Raw genomic sequence first — 16403 nt, 5'->3', positions numbered from 1 at the left:
TAATAAATAGAATAACTAGATTCAATGTCAGGCGCTTCCGCCATTTTGAAGATAATTATTTGTACTTTTTTTATAAATTAGTAAAATTAAGTTTTTATTGCAGATAATGAAAGAGAACAATTATATTAATAAAATATTTCCGAATAATATTTTAATTAGACGTGCAGTTTAGAAGATGTACGCATAAAATCGCTAAATTTACTTTAAATTTAATTTTATCAATAGCGGTATCAATGGGACCTTAAATATTGGTTGTCGAAAAAAGTTTACTGAAATAAATGATTAATCACTTTTAACATAATCAAAAAAAATTAAATTCCTAATTTTAATTTATACCATAAGAAACTGCTATTCTGTGAAAAAACTTCGTAAAAAAATGCAAAACTTTTTAATTTTTTTATCATGAAATAAAAAAGGAAGTTTTTAATGATTTTGATTGATCTTGTTTAATTAATTTATTAAGGAACAATTTTATTCCAGCACTTGAAAATTGGATTTCAACTGAAAAACAGGGCCTAAAAAAATATTTTTGTATAAAATATAGATTATGCTATTAAATATTGATGTTTTATTCATTTGTATGTCTCTTCTACATTATACAATTTATTTCAATTAAGTTTTGATCATATAACATTTAAAAAGAAGAAAATACGTAATTGAAAACAAATTTCAAAACATCGATTTTGTCAAAATTAAAATTATATCTTCAACATATACAGAAATATCTCAATATATTTAATTATATTAGATTTGCAATGCAGTCGATAAATTCAACACACGCATATAATACGATAATGCCCGATTAGAACCGATTAAAGTCGAGATCTAAACTTTGCAAAAGTGCATCGATTTTTTTCGATCCGCAGATATTTGCATTGCATTCGAATTCGCCATATAGCCCTTCAGTAGCAGTTGGTAGCACCAGGCACCCGACCTGCTTGAACTTGAACGCATCTACCACGCCGCGCCAAGCGCACGAGCACAGAGCGCCGCACATTGCACACGGACCGGCCAACTTAGCGTCGCAGTCAAATCGCAGCACTCGTCGCTCTGTTCCCAGCAACGCACGCCGCCGCGCACACAGACCGTGCGCAGTCTTCTATCTTTCTCCAAACGATCGACACCTCGCTCTCACCTGTCACGTCATGGCAGATATCTCGAAACAAGCGCTCCGCAAAGAAATCGCCGGTAAGTTACAATTTATTACAATTATGAACACAAATCATCTCCGAACTAGCCAAATTATGCATGTGATGAGCACGACTTGGTCCACGATTTGCCTGAAACACTTTAGCATTCATGTTTGAGGCTCGCTCAGGCCGCGCGTCATGAGCATAACGTACACAAACAATGGCCATGGGGGACGCGTCGACCCGGCCATGTAACCGGGCCAGATTCGAACTTCAGAAATGAATATCTCTGAAAGTACGCGTCCACTAGCGAAAACATGCAAACAAAATCGTCGTACAATTTTATTTCTGATTTTCCTACGTGCGTATCTCGCCGGTTCCATGGACATTTTAAGATTTTGGGAGCATTTTTTTGCAAGTCCATCAGCCATTTCGCGTTTGTAGCAGAGTTGCATTGCAAACAACTTTTGATTTTGTCATGACTGTACAAGGCTTATAATCTGGCCCTTTTCGAGCAAATACGATTGAATTTCAAAAATTCTATGCCTTTTTGTTTACAATATTATAAATTAAATGAAGCGAACAAAGCGTTGTATACAGGGTGTTACAAAATATTACCCTCCTAGATACTTCATCATATTATTGTAGTATTTTAATAACAATAAATTATAATTTTTTAGCTATCCTCAAGGGTGCGGATTTGGCCGACACATCAGCCAAAAACGTGCGCCAAGAGCTAGAAGAGAAGCTTGACTGCAAGCTTATCGCGCGCAAGAAGGAAATCGACGAAATGGTCATGGAGTATGTAAGCAACGCGGCCGACAAAAAGGGCAAAAAGAAGGATTCCGAGGAAGAGGATGAGGAGGACGAGGAAGACGAGCAGGAGGAGAAAGAAACTGAAGAAGATGAGGATTCCGAGGAGGATAAGAAGCCTGTAAAACGTGCTTCTTCCGCTAAGAAACCACCGGCGAAGCGCCCCAAGAAAGACTCAGACGATTCGGACGAAGGCAGCGATGCCTCCGGTGATGCTTCCGAAGAAGAATACAAACCAGTGAAGAGAGCGTCCACCGGCAAGCCGAGGGGTCGTAAACCAGCTCCCAAGAAGAAAAAAGGCTCAGACTCTGATGGTGATGAGGACTGGGTACAAGAGAAACCTGCTCCTCGCAAAACTGTAAGTATACCAATAAAAAATCTCAAAAAAATAAGTATTTACTTACTAAATATTGTTTGCTTACCTTGCTTAGGGTGCTGGTGGCGGCGCTGGAAAGGGCAAAGGCTACACCCGCCCGTTGACTCTCTCCCCTGAACTGGCTGCGCTCGTTGGACAGGAGGTGATGGCACGACATGAAGTCATCAAGAAGATGTGGTCGATCATCAAAGAGAAGAATCTCTACGACCCCAAGAACAAGCAGTTCGCGATATGTGACGAAGCCATGCAGAAGGTCATCGGCGTAAAGCGCTTCCGCATGTTCGGCATGATGAAGTACCTCAAGGATCACTTCATCGCCTAAGCTAGGCCGCGCACATTCGTACTAACATTTCAGACTATTTACTACATCTAAACAAAAAAAAAACGCGAAAACATTTAAAAATTTAACGGCCAGAAGTAGGATGGATTAAGTTTACAGTATACATACTTAGATGGTAATTTAAATGTGCGCTGACATTTACAGACTGTTTAGTTTTTAAGGCAATCGCAAACATTCACACACACACACACCCAAAATGCAAAATTTAAAGAAATATTTTGGCAAAGAAAATTCGGTTTGTGACTTGGCGCCACGAGAAAAGTGGTGCGGAAATATTTGACACACTCGACATTTAGAGGATAAGGACTTGAGTTTTGCGATCTAGGTATTAATCGATAGATGTGTTTAAGGAACGAAAAAATGTATAATCGACGTTTTCCTCTGTGTGTGCACACTGGAGTACATCACCTGCGAACAAAACTTTTCACTTCTATTCGTGTGGGTGTTTTCCGTCAATGTTCGAAACTTAATTTACTGTGTGTATAATTAATTATTATTTACAGGCATCTCTTTTGCTTTGCACGCGAAGCGAAAGGGCGGTCGAAAGTCGCTACTATTTAATAAGAATTCAGTTGTGTCGAATTTTCAAAGGATCGATATCGAAAACAAATTATAAAAGTCATTTGTAGAAGAATATTGTAAAGCTATTTTTATCTACCTTCCACATAACAATTTTTAGCTCTTGTCTGGTGGTTTAGTTAAGTTCATAATAAATTGTTTATCATCTTTGCGTCCACGTAGACCAAAGAAGTACGTCTGTGGTGTATGCGTGTTAGTGTACGCATCTTGAAGAGTCTGCATGGCGACATCTTTGGATGCGTAGGTCTGCGTGGCGCTGGAGAAGATGCCACGCAATGCTTCGGTGTTCACTTGCTTGGACGACGTGTGCGAGAGGTCACACAAACTGAGCGCGGCACGTTTGTGATCCCAGATATTCCACTTATATTTGTAGTCGATGTTTTTTTCGACTGCGTGCAGCTCAGTTTGCACATCAGCGTTGGTATGTGCGACGGTAGACTCTGCCATTTGCGTAGTACTTACTAACCTGGTTAATTATTAATTATTTAGTAAAAAATAGCATAAAACACTTAGATAATCAAATCTTACTGTTTTAGTGTTTGGACTCTACGCATATCCTCCTGAAGTTGCAACAAAGTGATTAATTCGACTTTCTTTCGAACCAATTCAAGCATTTCGCTCACAATTCTAAAAGGTGAGCATAAAAATTAGGTTAGGTTAGCTGGGTGTGTATAATTATAGGTTAAATTACTTGGTTGGATACTTTGCAAACATAAATGCGCTTTGTTTGGTTGAAAAAACATAATTCCTGTTATCAAAAACGATAATGCCGAGATTAGGGTTGCCTGGTATTAAGGCACCTTGTGATTCGACTAACCTCCATATATCGAAGCCCAAAATCTATTTAAAACAAACGCAAATATTAATTAAACTTTGAAATGTTATAAAATCACTCTTCCTACTTCTAATTTTAATTCTTTAAGATTGAAATCTTTGCTTGTTGGTTGAATAATCTCAACATCAAACAATTGCTCCTCTAAATAATCGCCTTCTTCTAGAATCACGGATCGATCAGCATCATTAAGAATATCTCTGTCGTCAATAATAATTTCCAACTTGTGGAAATTTATAGAACAGTCTTTGATATACACATCTAAATTCACCATAATTTGATACATGCGTTTCATGTAGACGATCTCATTCTGATAGCATTCCCAAATGTTGTCTAATTCAATAAACATTGGCTAACAAAAAAAAACTATAGTCAATAAACAATAATTTTAAATTTAAATCATTTAACGTACAAATATGACTCTGGTTGGCACGCCTGCTTTGAGATGCGTCAAAGAATGAAAACTATCCAGACAATTCTGAAATCTTTTCGTGTAATCCTCGTAGTTATTCTCCATTTGCTCTACAACATCTAATATTTGTCTAAAACAAAATGGTGGAAGTTAAATTTGCCTAATTTTGAGTAAAATTTAACCTCAACCTGGAAAATACTTCAATTTGTCTATAGACGATAATCATATCCTTGAAGAATTCAATTTCTTCATACTCAATTCCTTCGGGCAGTTCGCAGGATTGTTTATATTCAGTATGCATAGCATCTAACCTGTAAACGGCGGTGCTGTCGATGATAAAACAATAATCCATGGCAGAGGTCAAAATGTCGATTTTATCCATTACGCTTTGCAATCGCTGCGTCAAATCAAGTTTAAATTCGCTTAAATTTTGTGCTAACAACATCGGCACTAAAATAATATTAATAAAAGTATTGCTATAGCTGTTAACTTAGGTTATGTACAATTATCAATGCCCTCGCCGCCTTTCTTGCATGTCCAGTTGAAAATTCGCACGCCAGCTGTAATCTGTGCAAAGACATTCAACTGAGTACATTTGTCTTCCTGTTTGTAGTGTGTGAACGCTTGTAGGTCGCTACTGTCAAGAAAACTAGTTGTCGCATGATAACATTCATTGTAAACCTATAAAAATGTAAATTGGATTTGTTATTTATCTACAAATGCATCGATTGTACTTTCTCGAAGGTCGGATTGCCTAAACCACGCCATAAAGTAGAATAGTAAATAATCTGCTTCAGAAGCATATCGTATTGACTGACACTTTCCGGTTTTGACTCGACTATTTCTTCAATAAGAGGCACGAGACGTTTGTGGAAATTGCTTTGATCTACGTCAATTATCTGATGTCGGCTTTCGAAATTGCAATTGAAGTAAAACTGGATTTTTAGCGTTATGATGCAAGGACATGTTTGGTTGCTCATTTTTGCTACGGCGAATTTAATGATGCGAAGTGCGTCTTCGCGCACGATTTCATTCATCTTTGGGAAGAGATTCCATAGTGGATCAAACGCCAATTGAGTTAACTGTCAGAAAAGAAAAGAGAATAAAAAATCCTATAGTTTTACAAAGATTCAAACATAAAACTTACATAATAGGTCATAAAATTTTGATGGCAGTCATATTGTAGTTCTATACACTCTTGCTGAATTTCAAGACATAGATTTTTAATGAAGAATTCCATCGCCATGTTGGAAGCAGTTCGTGTGACGCAGAGTCAATAATTAAGGTAAAAAGCGGCCAGAATACTGGTAAATAAAAACATGCACGTGGAATCGTTTGATCAATAAAATACTTCACTTTGAATGTCAGCCAAGACGTATTACTTCACTTTCTATCAAAATAACTCGTAAACTACTAAATTTGTTATCATAAAACAATAAAAACACTAAATAAACACTATCTGCAGTTAGCTAAACATTTTTATCTATATTTAATGATAAAAATGTATATTTTGAGAAATAGTTGTAAAAATTTCAGGTAAAATTTGACTTTTGTTCGGAAAACTAGAAAGAAAACCTTTAAGTGTTGTGATACTTTGTATGTTGGGTTGCCTATAGTAACACCCCATACATCACAGCAATCCCATGCAAGTTGTAAATGCCGTTGATTTTCGTTCAGCTGGTAGCGCTCGTCGTCCTCCAACACAACTCAAACTGGCCGACTCGTAGAACGGCACGGCGGCAGTCGAGAATCGTTTCCTCGCGGGCTCACAACGTAGAAGCTTCTCGTTGTAAATACTACTCGTGACCCGCCGCCGTGTACTTTGTTGTTTATCGCGCTGTTTTGCATAAACCGAAGGTAGTCACTCGCCCAGCGTTTGGCGGGCGATCTGTGCATGTTTCGCATTACAGTATACACTCAATGCAAAAACAACCAGTGCGCGAATGTGTGGAATTTTCGTCGAAATAAACAAACGAGGATAATAAAACGCTGTGCCTAACCAAACATTCGGTTATTTACAGAATTTGCAATTGCGTTCGGTGAATTTCCAAGTTCGAGCAAAGTGTAAGTAGTAAGTACGTGTGTGCGACAAACGGAAAGGGTGTTGCCTTGCGGGCCAGCAGCCAGCCGGTCGTGTCGTGTGCGATGTGTTTAGTGCGGTCTCGTCCCACCCGTTCGTATCACTGCTTTGTGTCTGGGTTTGTGTCGTTCACGCACGCTCGTCATTCATAAATTTTCATCAATCAAACGCATCACAACAAATATATAAAATATAAACGAAACCAAAAAAAGAAACAATCCAAGTGATTCACAACAAAACTTATAGAATAAAAGTGATTTGAATAGAAAAAAAAAATCAAAACAAAAAACAAATGAAATATGGCTTCGTTATCGCTACCGCGCGTGCTCCAACCGAGGAAGACCAGCTTGGAAATTGAACGCGAACAGTTTGAAAAAGCGCAAGTAAGTAATGACGCGCCTAAACAACATATTTAATGTCAATGGTAAATTAAATAAATAAACAATTTCATTTTGTTTGTCTTTTGTTTCATTCACCAGTGAAAATTAATTTTAAACCAAGCAATGCTTTCTTTCTGTGTATTTTTATAGATAAAACACATTGTAATACGCCATCTTGTTTTGTACGTGTTCATCTCTGTCTGTTTTTGTATTTCGCACATGAGTTTTCCGACTGGTTGCAGCTTGCAGTTTACAGTTTTACGCTTAATGTGTTTTTCGCCTGGTATTTTTAGCATAAATTAGTGCAAGTCGTGCACCGGCAGGAAATCTACATACAGTTATAAACACATGAAGCGTGCGATGTGTGCCACTTCCGTCAACTCGCAGCTGTCACTCATCTTAGAAACTCATGCAACTAACATTTTGTTATCTTTCACTGATTAGCCAATAATGCAATTGATAAGTAATCGGGAATACCTGTAACACTTCAAGGACTTACATAATAATATCAATAAACAGTAGTTGAATGTTTATGAAACATAATATTTAATCATGTCGCGATTGTTTTCTTTAACTTGTTTAGATTCTTTCTTATTAAAGCACCTACATACATATTTATTCATTCAAGTCGGGTTAGTCATCATAGATTCTGATCGTTATGGAGGTATGCTTTAGTTTAATGTAAAACGATCGTCAAGTACGCACGTGATAAGCGAATACATGTAGGTATAAACCCAAACATGGGTGCGCGGTCGCAATAATAATTTTTCCACGACTTCCATGACTCATTGTTGCTTGGACACGTATTGTTTACTTAGAGCTTGTTAGTGTAATTGAAGAGTATACACTTTGATAGAATAAACAATCAATCTTTACTTTTTTATGTGGCATTAGCTTCTGATTGCAACTTCATTTTAGTAAAAATGTAATTAATTCTATCAATAAGTTTTGCAGTTTTATTTAAAAAAGGTTAAAATAAAAAAAAGCTAATAATGAACTTTAGCGCCATCTAGGATTCAATTATTTTACTGTAACTATGATTAAATCTCTATATAAATTTTTATCGCTCATTTAACACCTTTTAAGTCACAATTTTCAATATTTTAATAATTATTCTGCTATTCGGGGCCCAGACCAATCCAACAACTCATAGTTCATCAAAATCTATCCAGCCGTTCTTGAGTTATAAATGTTGTAACTAACACGACTATGTTTTATGTATATATTGATCTTGGGACACACTGTATTTACTTAATTATAGACGCACGCTCGCGAGTAATAACAGGGTGTCATAGACGCGTTTTTTCTAATAGTTTATTTCCTGCTTGATGTCCGTACGTATTACGTTTATATACTATGACTAATTGTTAAACCACCGGGTACACAAATTACACCACAGACATTTTTTGTTATCTAAATGGTTATGGTGTAAATGTGTTAATTTAATCTAAGCTTAGAGTAAAGCTAATACTAATCATCTTCATTCATAACCTTATTTTATGTGTGTCTAAATATGTAATTAATTAAAACCTAATTGTGTTCTGTTTCTGTTATGCTTGATTCTAATTGTACTAATTGAATCATTTTGTCAGCTTCTCCTCTTTGCGTCTTATTATATTGCACTTAATTACTTAATTAGTTTTTGTTATTACAGTACAAACTTCCAATTAGGAGCAGAGCAACTGCGTTTTAATTGATTTTCTGCATGTTTCCTTATTTCAGATTGCCTGCTGCTAAACACGCATGATTATCTCGCTCTCCCAACCTGACTAAAACAATAATTTCAACTTAATTAACGTTAAAAGCTAAAATTATTAAATATTTAATCTTTTATTAACTTCTTTCTATAAAGTTAATTTAAAAAGCTCCAAGTAGATACCTGTTAATTAGAAAAAAAGTAGTTTTTATTATATTTTATTTTATAAACGAAAAATAAAATTGTAACACGAAGCGAAAATGAGCGAGCGATCGTTGAGACCGGATCCAATACACGAGGCGCAATCAGACAAAGCGTTCTATAAGCATGTAAGTAAACACAATGGCGGAGTGTACACGAAAACAACATGACACGCTTAGATTACAAGTGGAAGGCTTAGAAAGATTGCCGAGTTGATTATGCCAACATTGCTAATGACTACTGAAGTTTGAGTTAATTTTATTACTCTGTTTATTTAGCGTCTAGCTTTTTGTCTAGGTTTAAATTTCACAGCAGAAAAGAGAAGAAAAAATAACAGGCTTGTAAATATTAATCTTTTAAAGTAGCAATTTAAACAATGCATTCATTGACTGCACTATATGAGATGTTAAATTAATTCTTCATTGTATGATAATTTCCAGTTATTAACATTCTCTAATTCTGCAATTCTCTTTTTTCATTCTTCTATTGAAATCTGCATAATTAGAGCAAAGCGAATGCAATAATTGTGCGTGAACAATACCAACCATAGCGTAAAGGTAACTTCAGTTCAAAATGGTCGCCATGTCTATGCTGCTCTGACAATTACAATCACATAAATGTCAATTTTCGTGCATTTTCCTCCAAATTCCAATTTTAAGGTTATCGTTACATTAATTTAACCCTTTTTTTCGCGTTGATTATTTTATATATCATTGCAATGTTTCGTTTACTGCGCGTTTTGAATATAAAGTACAAAATCCAGTGTTACCTATTATCGCTATCGCGTTGATTTATTGCGTACACTTTATCGTTATCATCAGCGATAATATGTCGTCCGCGGCGAGTCAAGTGGTAACCGAAATTATATCGAGAATGTCACAGGAACTGAACGAAATCGCACCATTTACACCGGAGAATCGCGCTGATTGTGTCACAAAATGGCCGCTGGACAATGGCGACATTAATCGTGACGAAAATGATGCAAAACATGTGGTTTATGTCCGTCAGAATGCAGATTATGTCAGTTTAAGCACATGTCTACGATGTAAAGTGGACGCGTGTTTTTTGGTAAATAATATTTAGCTTGCAAAACCGAGGAGAATGCAATTGAATACAATTACAAGATGGCGTCTTAATTATTTTAAATTTTACTCAGAAATAATTGCGGTGATTTTATTTTTTGTTTTATTTTATAGTCGATTGCTATCCAAAAAGCAATCAGTCGTGAAGAGACTGCTGTGAAGCAGAAACATGTGCGTTCGGCAATTATTGGCACGTTCCACCATCAAGGCGGAGATGTTTTCTGGAGCATCGCCGTTAGATTACCCTACATGGAAGACATGATAGTCGCGTGGAAGTTTTGCTATGTTTTGCACAAAGTTCTACGCGAGGGTCATCCACTTTGTGTGGTGCACAGTATGCGCCATCGTGGATTACTCGACCAGATTGGAAAATTATGGGTTAGTAATCACAAAATCATAATTATTTATTTAAAAATTTAATTCTTAACTTTTTAGGGACATCTTGATGGCTATGGGAAACTGATCAAACAATATACCTATCTTTTAATCACGAAACTTGAGTTTCACAACCGAAATCCAAAGTTTCCCAACAATTTAGCTCTGACAACCGATGAGCTTCGATCGATTTGTGGAGGCAATGCTGACATCTGGTGAGTAGGCTAAAAATATCTAACCTAACTTAACCTAATCACTTGCATCTATAGTTTTCAGCTATCTGTTGAGATATTTGACTATCTCGACTGTATTTTGGAACTGCAGAAGTCAATTTATTCATCGCCGGCGAGTTCAATGACAATGCAAGGACAATGCAGGCTGGCCGCCATTATCCCATGCATTCAGGATGCTTCCAGATTGTATGATCACAATGTAAAGATTTTGTACACGTTGCATTCGATGGTGGATTATGATGCGTTGGAAGGTCATCGCCATCGTTTCGGCCAACAGTATAAACTGATGAAGAAATTCTATGACCACACTAATAATCTACAGTATTTTAAGAATTTGATTTCTATACCTCTATTGAGTGTAAGTATGAACCACCCTGACAATTGTCACAATATTTTGTCATTCATTTCATCCATTTTGTAATCATCACATCATTCATCTCTAAATTCATATTAAATGGGAAATTCTTTGTCGATATTCAGAAGAAATGTCTTGCAGGATCAACCCAATTTCAAGGCAAACTTCAACACGTACGTTACACAAGAAGTATACGTGCCTCAAGAGGTGGTGGAGCCTGAAGAAGAGGCGGCGAATTTGATCGATGTGAATTTGATAGACACATCAGATGCGGCGTCGGCGTTGCCTGACGTTGTTGATACGGTGCCTCCAATACCGCCGAAACCGTCAAGTCATTTCATAGAGGCACCTCCACCGCCGCAAATTGATATCATTGTTGAACGCGATAATATCATCAAAAGTCTTCACGAGAACATTGCTCTTTTACGTGCGGAAGTAAAAACGCTTAACGACGATAAGATCGAGCAGGGACGTGGTTATCAGACGCAGATTGGGCAATTGCAGAACCAGCTCGTGTGCGCTGAGGAGGAGCTTGTGCGCGTTAATGAAATGCACTCAGCTAATGATCCGAAGGAAGTCGGTAGGTACCATTTTGGTGATTTCAAACGAGCAAGACTAAATAAGCGCACTTTTTGACTCAATTGATGCAGTATCATATCAAACAAAGTCGATTTTTTTAATTTTCACTTAACTAACTAACTGGGCACATGTAAATGATCAATAGTACTAACCAATAAATTTCTAATCTTTGGTGTTATAATACATTATTCAAACCTCTAAATACATAAATTTTTATATTAGAGAAAATCAAGTTGGACAAGGAGAAGATTCAAGCGTCTTATAAGCAAGTACGAACGGAACACATTAATTTATTGAGAGATGTAAGTCTATTTTATATAAAATGAGAAAAATATTTAAAATGTATATTTTTGTTTCATAAAGAAAGCGAAAATCGAAAAGTCACTGAAAATTGCTGAAAAGTCCCTTGCTGAAAGTCAAGCCAAAAATACTGAAATTGAAGAACAATTGGCATCTACCGAGCAAAAGATTGAAGCACTTGAACTGCAATTACGCGCAGCGCAAGAAACATCTGCCAAGTTGGAAAGCCTCAAACTTGATCAACAAGGACGTGATGATGAAATTCAAGTAAGTTGTTATTAATAAATAATTTTTTTATATTCATTCTAATTCTACATTGTGTTTAGGCTTTAAAGCAACAAATTGAAGCAGCTCAAAATGTAAAAGACACTTTATCACATGATTTAGAAGAGGCAAAACGACAAAATACAGCATTAGAAGCCAAACACAACGAATTATTGCAAGTTATCAACGATAAAGAACAAGAAATTACTCAAAGTAAGTTATTGTGGTGGTTTCATGTGTTAAAGCAGTTGTAAATTTATGTTTATTTGTGGTTATAGCAAAAACCGACAGTGAGGACAAATTAAAAGCATTGTTACACGCGTGTATTGAATCAAATATCCGTATTGTACGGCACGCTGTAGAGGAAGTGGATAATCCGGCACTTTCCGGTTTAATATGCTCACCGGATTACCTCAACAGTTTATCAACCTCGTGCGAAGAGGCGTTATCATCAGCCATTTCATCCGAAAGCGTCGGAATGGCGGATATTTGCGACATTGTCACGCGAATCGCCCACACTCACTCAAACTATATCATTCAAGGACGAGCGACGTCGAATACTTGTCCTGATATTTCATTCGGCGAAAGTAAGTTACAAATATTTACGTTAACCATAATATAAAATATTGCTTTGTTTAGAAATGGCCGACTCGTGTAAAACTCTCGGTCAGTCAGCGGCCATCTTGTTAGAAAGCATGAAAAACACCACGGATGTTACAAAACAAGTTGACACGTGCAAAGAGTGTCTGATGACCGTACGAAATCACACCGAAGAATTAAACGGTTACGTACGTGGCCATTCGAGTGAGAATTTAGAATCAATGCTGGAGGCAGAAATGCAAGCGATGGATAAAGCCATCGAGGATGCGGTGAAGCAAATGGAGGAAATGCTCAACAAGTCACGCGCTGATCACTCCGGTATTAAACTGGAAGTGAACGAGCGTATCCTAGACAAGTGCACTACTTTAATGGAAGCAATTCGTATATTAGTGCAAAAGTCACGGCACTTACAGGCGGAGATCGTCGGTCAGGGCAAAGGTACCGTCTCCAGCAAAGAGTTCTACAAGAGGAATCATCAATGGACGGACGGATTTATTTCGGCAGCGAAAGCCGTAGGCGCATCGGCGAAATTTTTATTGTAAGTTACCCATAACCTTAAAAACTAACCTCAAACTTAATTTCACTTACCTTTTCTTTGTAGGAGTGTAGCTGACAAGGCAGTAGCAACCGATGGCAAGCTGGAACCGCTCGTGGTTGCCGCGCAGAACATTTCCGGATCAACAGCGCAGTTAGTGGTCGCGAGTCGAGTGAAAGCCGACAGGAATAGTTCAAATTTGAGGGAATTATCGGCTGCGTCAAAGAATGTTACCAATTCAACGGCCGCCATTGTAGCAACAGTTAAAGATTGCGGTAAACTGATTGATGAGACCATGGATGTGGACACGAGTAACCTCTCGCTGCACAATTCCAAGAGATTAGAAATGGATTCGCAAGTGCGCGTTCTTGAGCTGGAGAAGGAGTTGGAAATGGAGCGGCTGCGATTATCACAGTTACGAAAACATCACTATCAGCTTGAGGAGGAAGTGGAGAAGCAGATTAGCAATGGGAACTTTACAAGCGCGTTCGGTTCCATTCCTAATAATTGAAATCGGAGCTGAAATAAGAAAAGAGAGAAAATGAAATGCAGAAGAAGCTTGTAGTAATTTTGTACCCGCATTTTATATTTATAATCATGTACTTTCAATCTCCACTTGCTAGAGGTGGATGTGGACTGAGCTGAGTGTAGTTTTAGAGCTATTTTAACAATGATAAAGCGAGTTAAGACATGATTACGCATTATGTAGGCACAATAACGAACGGTAGCTATGACCACCAATAACAAACAATAATATTACTAATTTATATACGTTATTACCTACGGTTATGTTATTATAATTGTGAAATTTACGATATTACACGGATGTTGTAGATATTTATTTCTTAGTTTACTGTCATAACCACACAACTTTTGCATTATTATCTCTCGAATTTGTTTATTGCAGGTGGGATACATTTCCTGTATAATAAGTTGCCTACACTGCATGATGTATTTGATTGGAACAGCGCATGACTTTGACAATGACAGGAGATCAGTTTCTGACAGCGTCAGAATCGCAGATCGCATTCGTCAATGGCCGAACGAATCACCAACGATTGCACTACAACCGATTGTACCATTGGGCATCATATTCTCGTCAGTCATTGGTCGGTGTAGTGTTTATATCCAACCGCGTTCGACCAAAACACAAAACTCAGCGCAAAACCAAACGAAAGTAAACAATTGAAAGGGCGCAAAGTCGCAACCAGCTTGTGGGTGACAATGGAGAAGCAAGAAATAGACATGGCGCATACATTCCTCACGGACCAAAGCTACATCATGACGTCGGAGGACATCGAAGGTAATATTCTATTAAACTATTATAAACAAACTAAAACTACTCTTAAACTAATAAATAAATTTAGACGCGGACGATGCATTAGCAGCAGAGAATACAGACGATTCAAATCATGAAGATCATAAACTCGGTGTGCCGTTGCGCGAACAGGACCGCTTCCTGCCAATCGCCAATGTTGCGAAGATCATGAAGCGTGCCATTCCCGAAACCGGAAAAGTAAGTAGCACCAACAAAGTAAGTATGCACCAAACCAGCGCACACTGGGATGCAAAAACCATTCCAACTTGTGATTGTCGTGGCTATCGGGGACGTATCTTTGTTACAGATTGCGAAAGACGCACGCGAATGCGTGCAGGAGTGCGTCTCGGAGTTTATCAGTTTTATCACAAGCGAAGCGAGCGAACGGTGTCACACCGAGAAGCGAAAAACTATCAATGGTGAAGATATTTTGTTTGCAATGCAGGCGCTTGGATTTGATAATTATGTTGAGCCACTAAAGTTATATCTTCAAAAGTTTAGAGATGTAAGTAAAATTAATCAAGTTAGAACATTGTTACTTACTTAACATTTAATTATTTTGATGTTTTAGGCTTCAAAAACAGATAAAACTCTTTCATCACCTGACATGGCCTATGAAGAAATTGACGAGTCATTTAGTAAGTACTTTCTGACGCAATAAACGCATACTTCTGCATGGAATTTTTGATACCTTCTTTTTCTGTTAATATGAACTTATTTTAACATAATAATTGCTTTTATATCAACAGATCAAACAATAACAGGCACTTTAATGCCGGATTCGGCAAATGGAGAAACTGTTATCTACACATATCAAGACAACAATTTGCATCAATTCCAGCTAGGATAAAATCCATCAAATTAGCTTAGGTCTCTTCTTATGCAGAAATATTTTAATTCTATTAGAATAAGATTAATTTATATTAAGTTTTTTGTTCTTTAATAAAAACTAGCTTTGATAATACTATTAATATTTTACTCTACACTGAAATTGAAATGTATTGTGAGGAGTATTTTATGGGCGAATTGTATGCATACAGTAAATTTTAAGTAAATTATACTTAATTTTATTGTTTTCTTGTTTTTTGACGAATTATATTAACAAAACCTACGCCTTGCGCGGAGTGGGCTTACCGCCTTCACGGAATCCATTGCGGAAACGCCTGTTTACAAGCTTGATGTGGCGGAGGCGGCCGGTACCAGTGGTCTTCCTCCTCTTAGCCTTGATTGACCAGTTGTCTAAAACATTCATATTTTATTTTCTTAATCTTACATTGGGTAATTTGATATAACTTACATGAGCGCATTTTAGCCGCTGGGTAACCACATTGAGCACACTGTGACTTCTGGATGTGGTAAGACGACCTGCCGCAACGACGGCACAGAGTGTGCGTCTTATTGCGGCGTTTACCAAAGCTCGATGTACCTTTAGTCTAAAACACAACAAGAAATTAAAATCACATTTAAACGTACCATAATATAGAAAATTGTGTGCGTTGAACATCTTGGAACATCATAAACACCACAGTACTCGCGCCACATAACCCCCAAAAAACACAGATCGTAACTTTCAATCACTGAAAATTTTATTAAAACACCCGAAATCACTTTGATATTGCTACAAAAACATAGCTAATTAATATATATTCACACTGGCAATAAGTTTTATTCGTTTTTGGTACGGATGTTTAAGATATTTCAAGATTTTTCAGACATTTCAAGGAGAACCTACCATGTTTGTTAGTTACAAACCGAAGAAGAGAGTGCGTTGTTGCCACATGTGAATATTGTCACTGTCAGTTTACGAAGGTTGCCGAACATGCACGATCTATCACAAGTTTGAACTAAGTTATCTAGCGGACAAATTCAATTCTTCTTACTTTAAAATACTTATATTTATAAACTCCGCTAATAAATAGGACA

At 37.1% G+C, this 16403-nt stretch overlaps 5 protein-coding genes across 9 annotated transcripts; 3 read left to right on the top strand and 2 right to left on the bottom strand.

The window, feature by feature from the left end:
- The first annotated feature begins 1028 nt into the window (after positions 1 to 1028).
- Non2 (upstream activation factor subunit spp27 homolog Non2) lies at positions 1029 to 3293 on the top strand. The gene is made up of 3 exons (XM_065318014.1): positions 1029 to 1188; positions 1811 to 2301; positions 2375 to 3293. The coding sequence occupies exons 1-3, from the start codon at positions 1146 to 1148 to the stop codon at positions 2639 to 2641; spliced, it is 801 nt and encodes a 266-aa protein (XP_065174086.1). The 5' UTR covers positions 1029 to 1145; the 3' UTR covers positions 2642 to 3293.
- LOC135804217 (cilia- and flagella-associated protein 206-like) lies at positions 3292 to 6053 on the bottom strand. The gene is made up of 9 exons (XM_065318013.1): positions 5630 to 6053; positions 5217 to 5564; positions 4986 to 5163; positions 4671 to 4932; positions 4483 to 4612; positions 4141 to 4422; positions 3930 to 4078; positions 3767 to 3865; positions 3292 to 3704 (listed from the first exon to the last, which is right to left on the bottom strand). Exons 1-9 carry the CDS (start codon positions 5726 to 5728, stop codon positions 3335 to 3337), a joined length of 1917 nt encoding a protein of 638 aa, XP_065174085.1. The 5' UTR covers positions 5729 to 6053; the 3' UTR covers positions 3292 to 3334.
- A 127-nt stretch (positions 6054 to 6180) lies between these two features.
- LOC135804215 (huntingtin-interacting protein 1) lies at positions 6181 to 14003 on the top strand. 4 transcript variants are annotated; one of them, XM_065318011.1, is made up of 12 exons: positions 6181 to 6546; positions 8665 to 8967; positions 10036 to 10299; positions 10357 to 10511; positions 10566 to 10887; positions 11026 to 11464; positions 11686 to 11765; positions 11827 to 12030; positions 12090 to 12240; positions 12306 to 12614; positions 12667 to 13165; positions 13229 to 14003. In XM_065318011.1, the coding sequence occupies exons 2-12, from the start codon at positions 8899 to 8901 to the stop codon at positions 13671 to 13673; spliced, it is 2937 nt and encodes a 978-aa protein (XP_065174083.1). In that variant the 5' UTR covers positions 6181 to 6546; positions 8665 to 8898; the 3' UTR covers positions 13674 to 14003. The 4 variants fall into 4 exon arrangements, with proteins under 4 accessions (XP_065174083.1, XP_065174082.1, XP_065174080.1 ...); XM_065318010.1 differs by having other exon boundaries at positions 6181 to 6945; XM_065318008.1 differs by lacking the exon at positions 8665 to 8967 and having other exon boundaries at positions 6181 to 6945.
- A 146-nt stretch (positions 14004 to 14149) lies between these two features.
- On the top strand, positions 14150 to 15550 carry Nf-YB (nuclear factor Y-box B). Of its 2 annotated transcripts, none has more exons than XM_065318016.1 (5): positions 14150 to 14465; positions 14530 to 14678; positions 14788 to 14985; positions 15052 to 15118; positions 15230 to 15550. In XM_065318016.1, exons 1-5 carry the CDS (start codon positions 14387 to 14389, stop codon positions 15328 to 15330), a joined length of 594 nt encoding a protein of 197 aa, XP_065174088.1. In that variant the 5' UTR covers positions 14150 to 14386; the 3' UTR covers positions 15331 to 15550. The 2 variants fall into 2 exon arrangements, with proteins under 2 accessions (XP_065174088.1, XP_065174087.1); XM_065318015.1 differs by having other exon boundaries at positions 14152 to 14465; positions 14530 to 14696.
- LOC135804220 (large ribosomal subunit protein eL37) lies at positions 15525 to 16302 on the bottom strand. Its single transcript, XM_065318018.1, has 3 exons — positions 16213 to 16302; positions 15778 to 15913; positions 15525 to 15719 (listed from the first exon to the last, which is right to left on the bottom strand). Exons 1-3 carry the CDS (start codon positions 16213 to 16215, stop codon positions 15589 to 15591), a joined length of 270 nt encoding a protein of 89 aa, XP_065174090.1. The 5' UTR covers positions 16216 to 16302; the 3' UTR covers positions 15525 to 15588.
- Positions 16303 to 16403: the final 101 nt, after the last annotated feature.

The sequence above is a fragment of the Atheta coriaria genome, unplaced genomic scaffold (genome assembly GCF_025399875.1).
Source record: "Atheta coriaria isolate IRGN ID8LTWV9N9 unplaced genomic scaffold, Caltech_Dcor_3.1 hic_scaffold_3_pilon, whole genome shotgun sequence".
NCBI classification, from domain to species: domain Eukaryota; kingdom Metazoa; phylum Arthropoda; class Insecta; order Coleoptera; family Staphylinidae; genus Dalotia; species Dalotia coriaria.
Note: the sequence above shows the minus strand (reverse complement) of the source record. Positions and strands in the feature narration are given on the sequence as shown.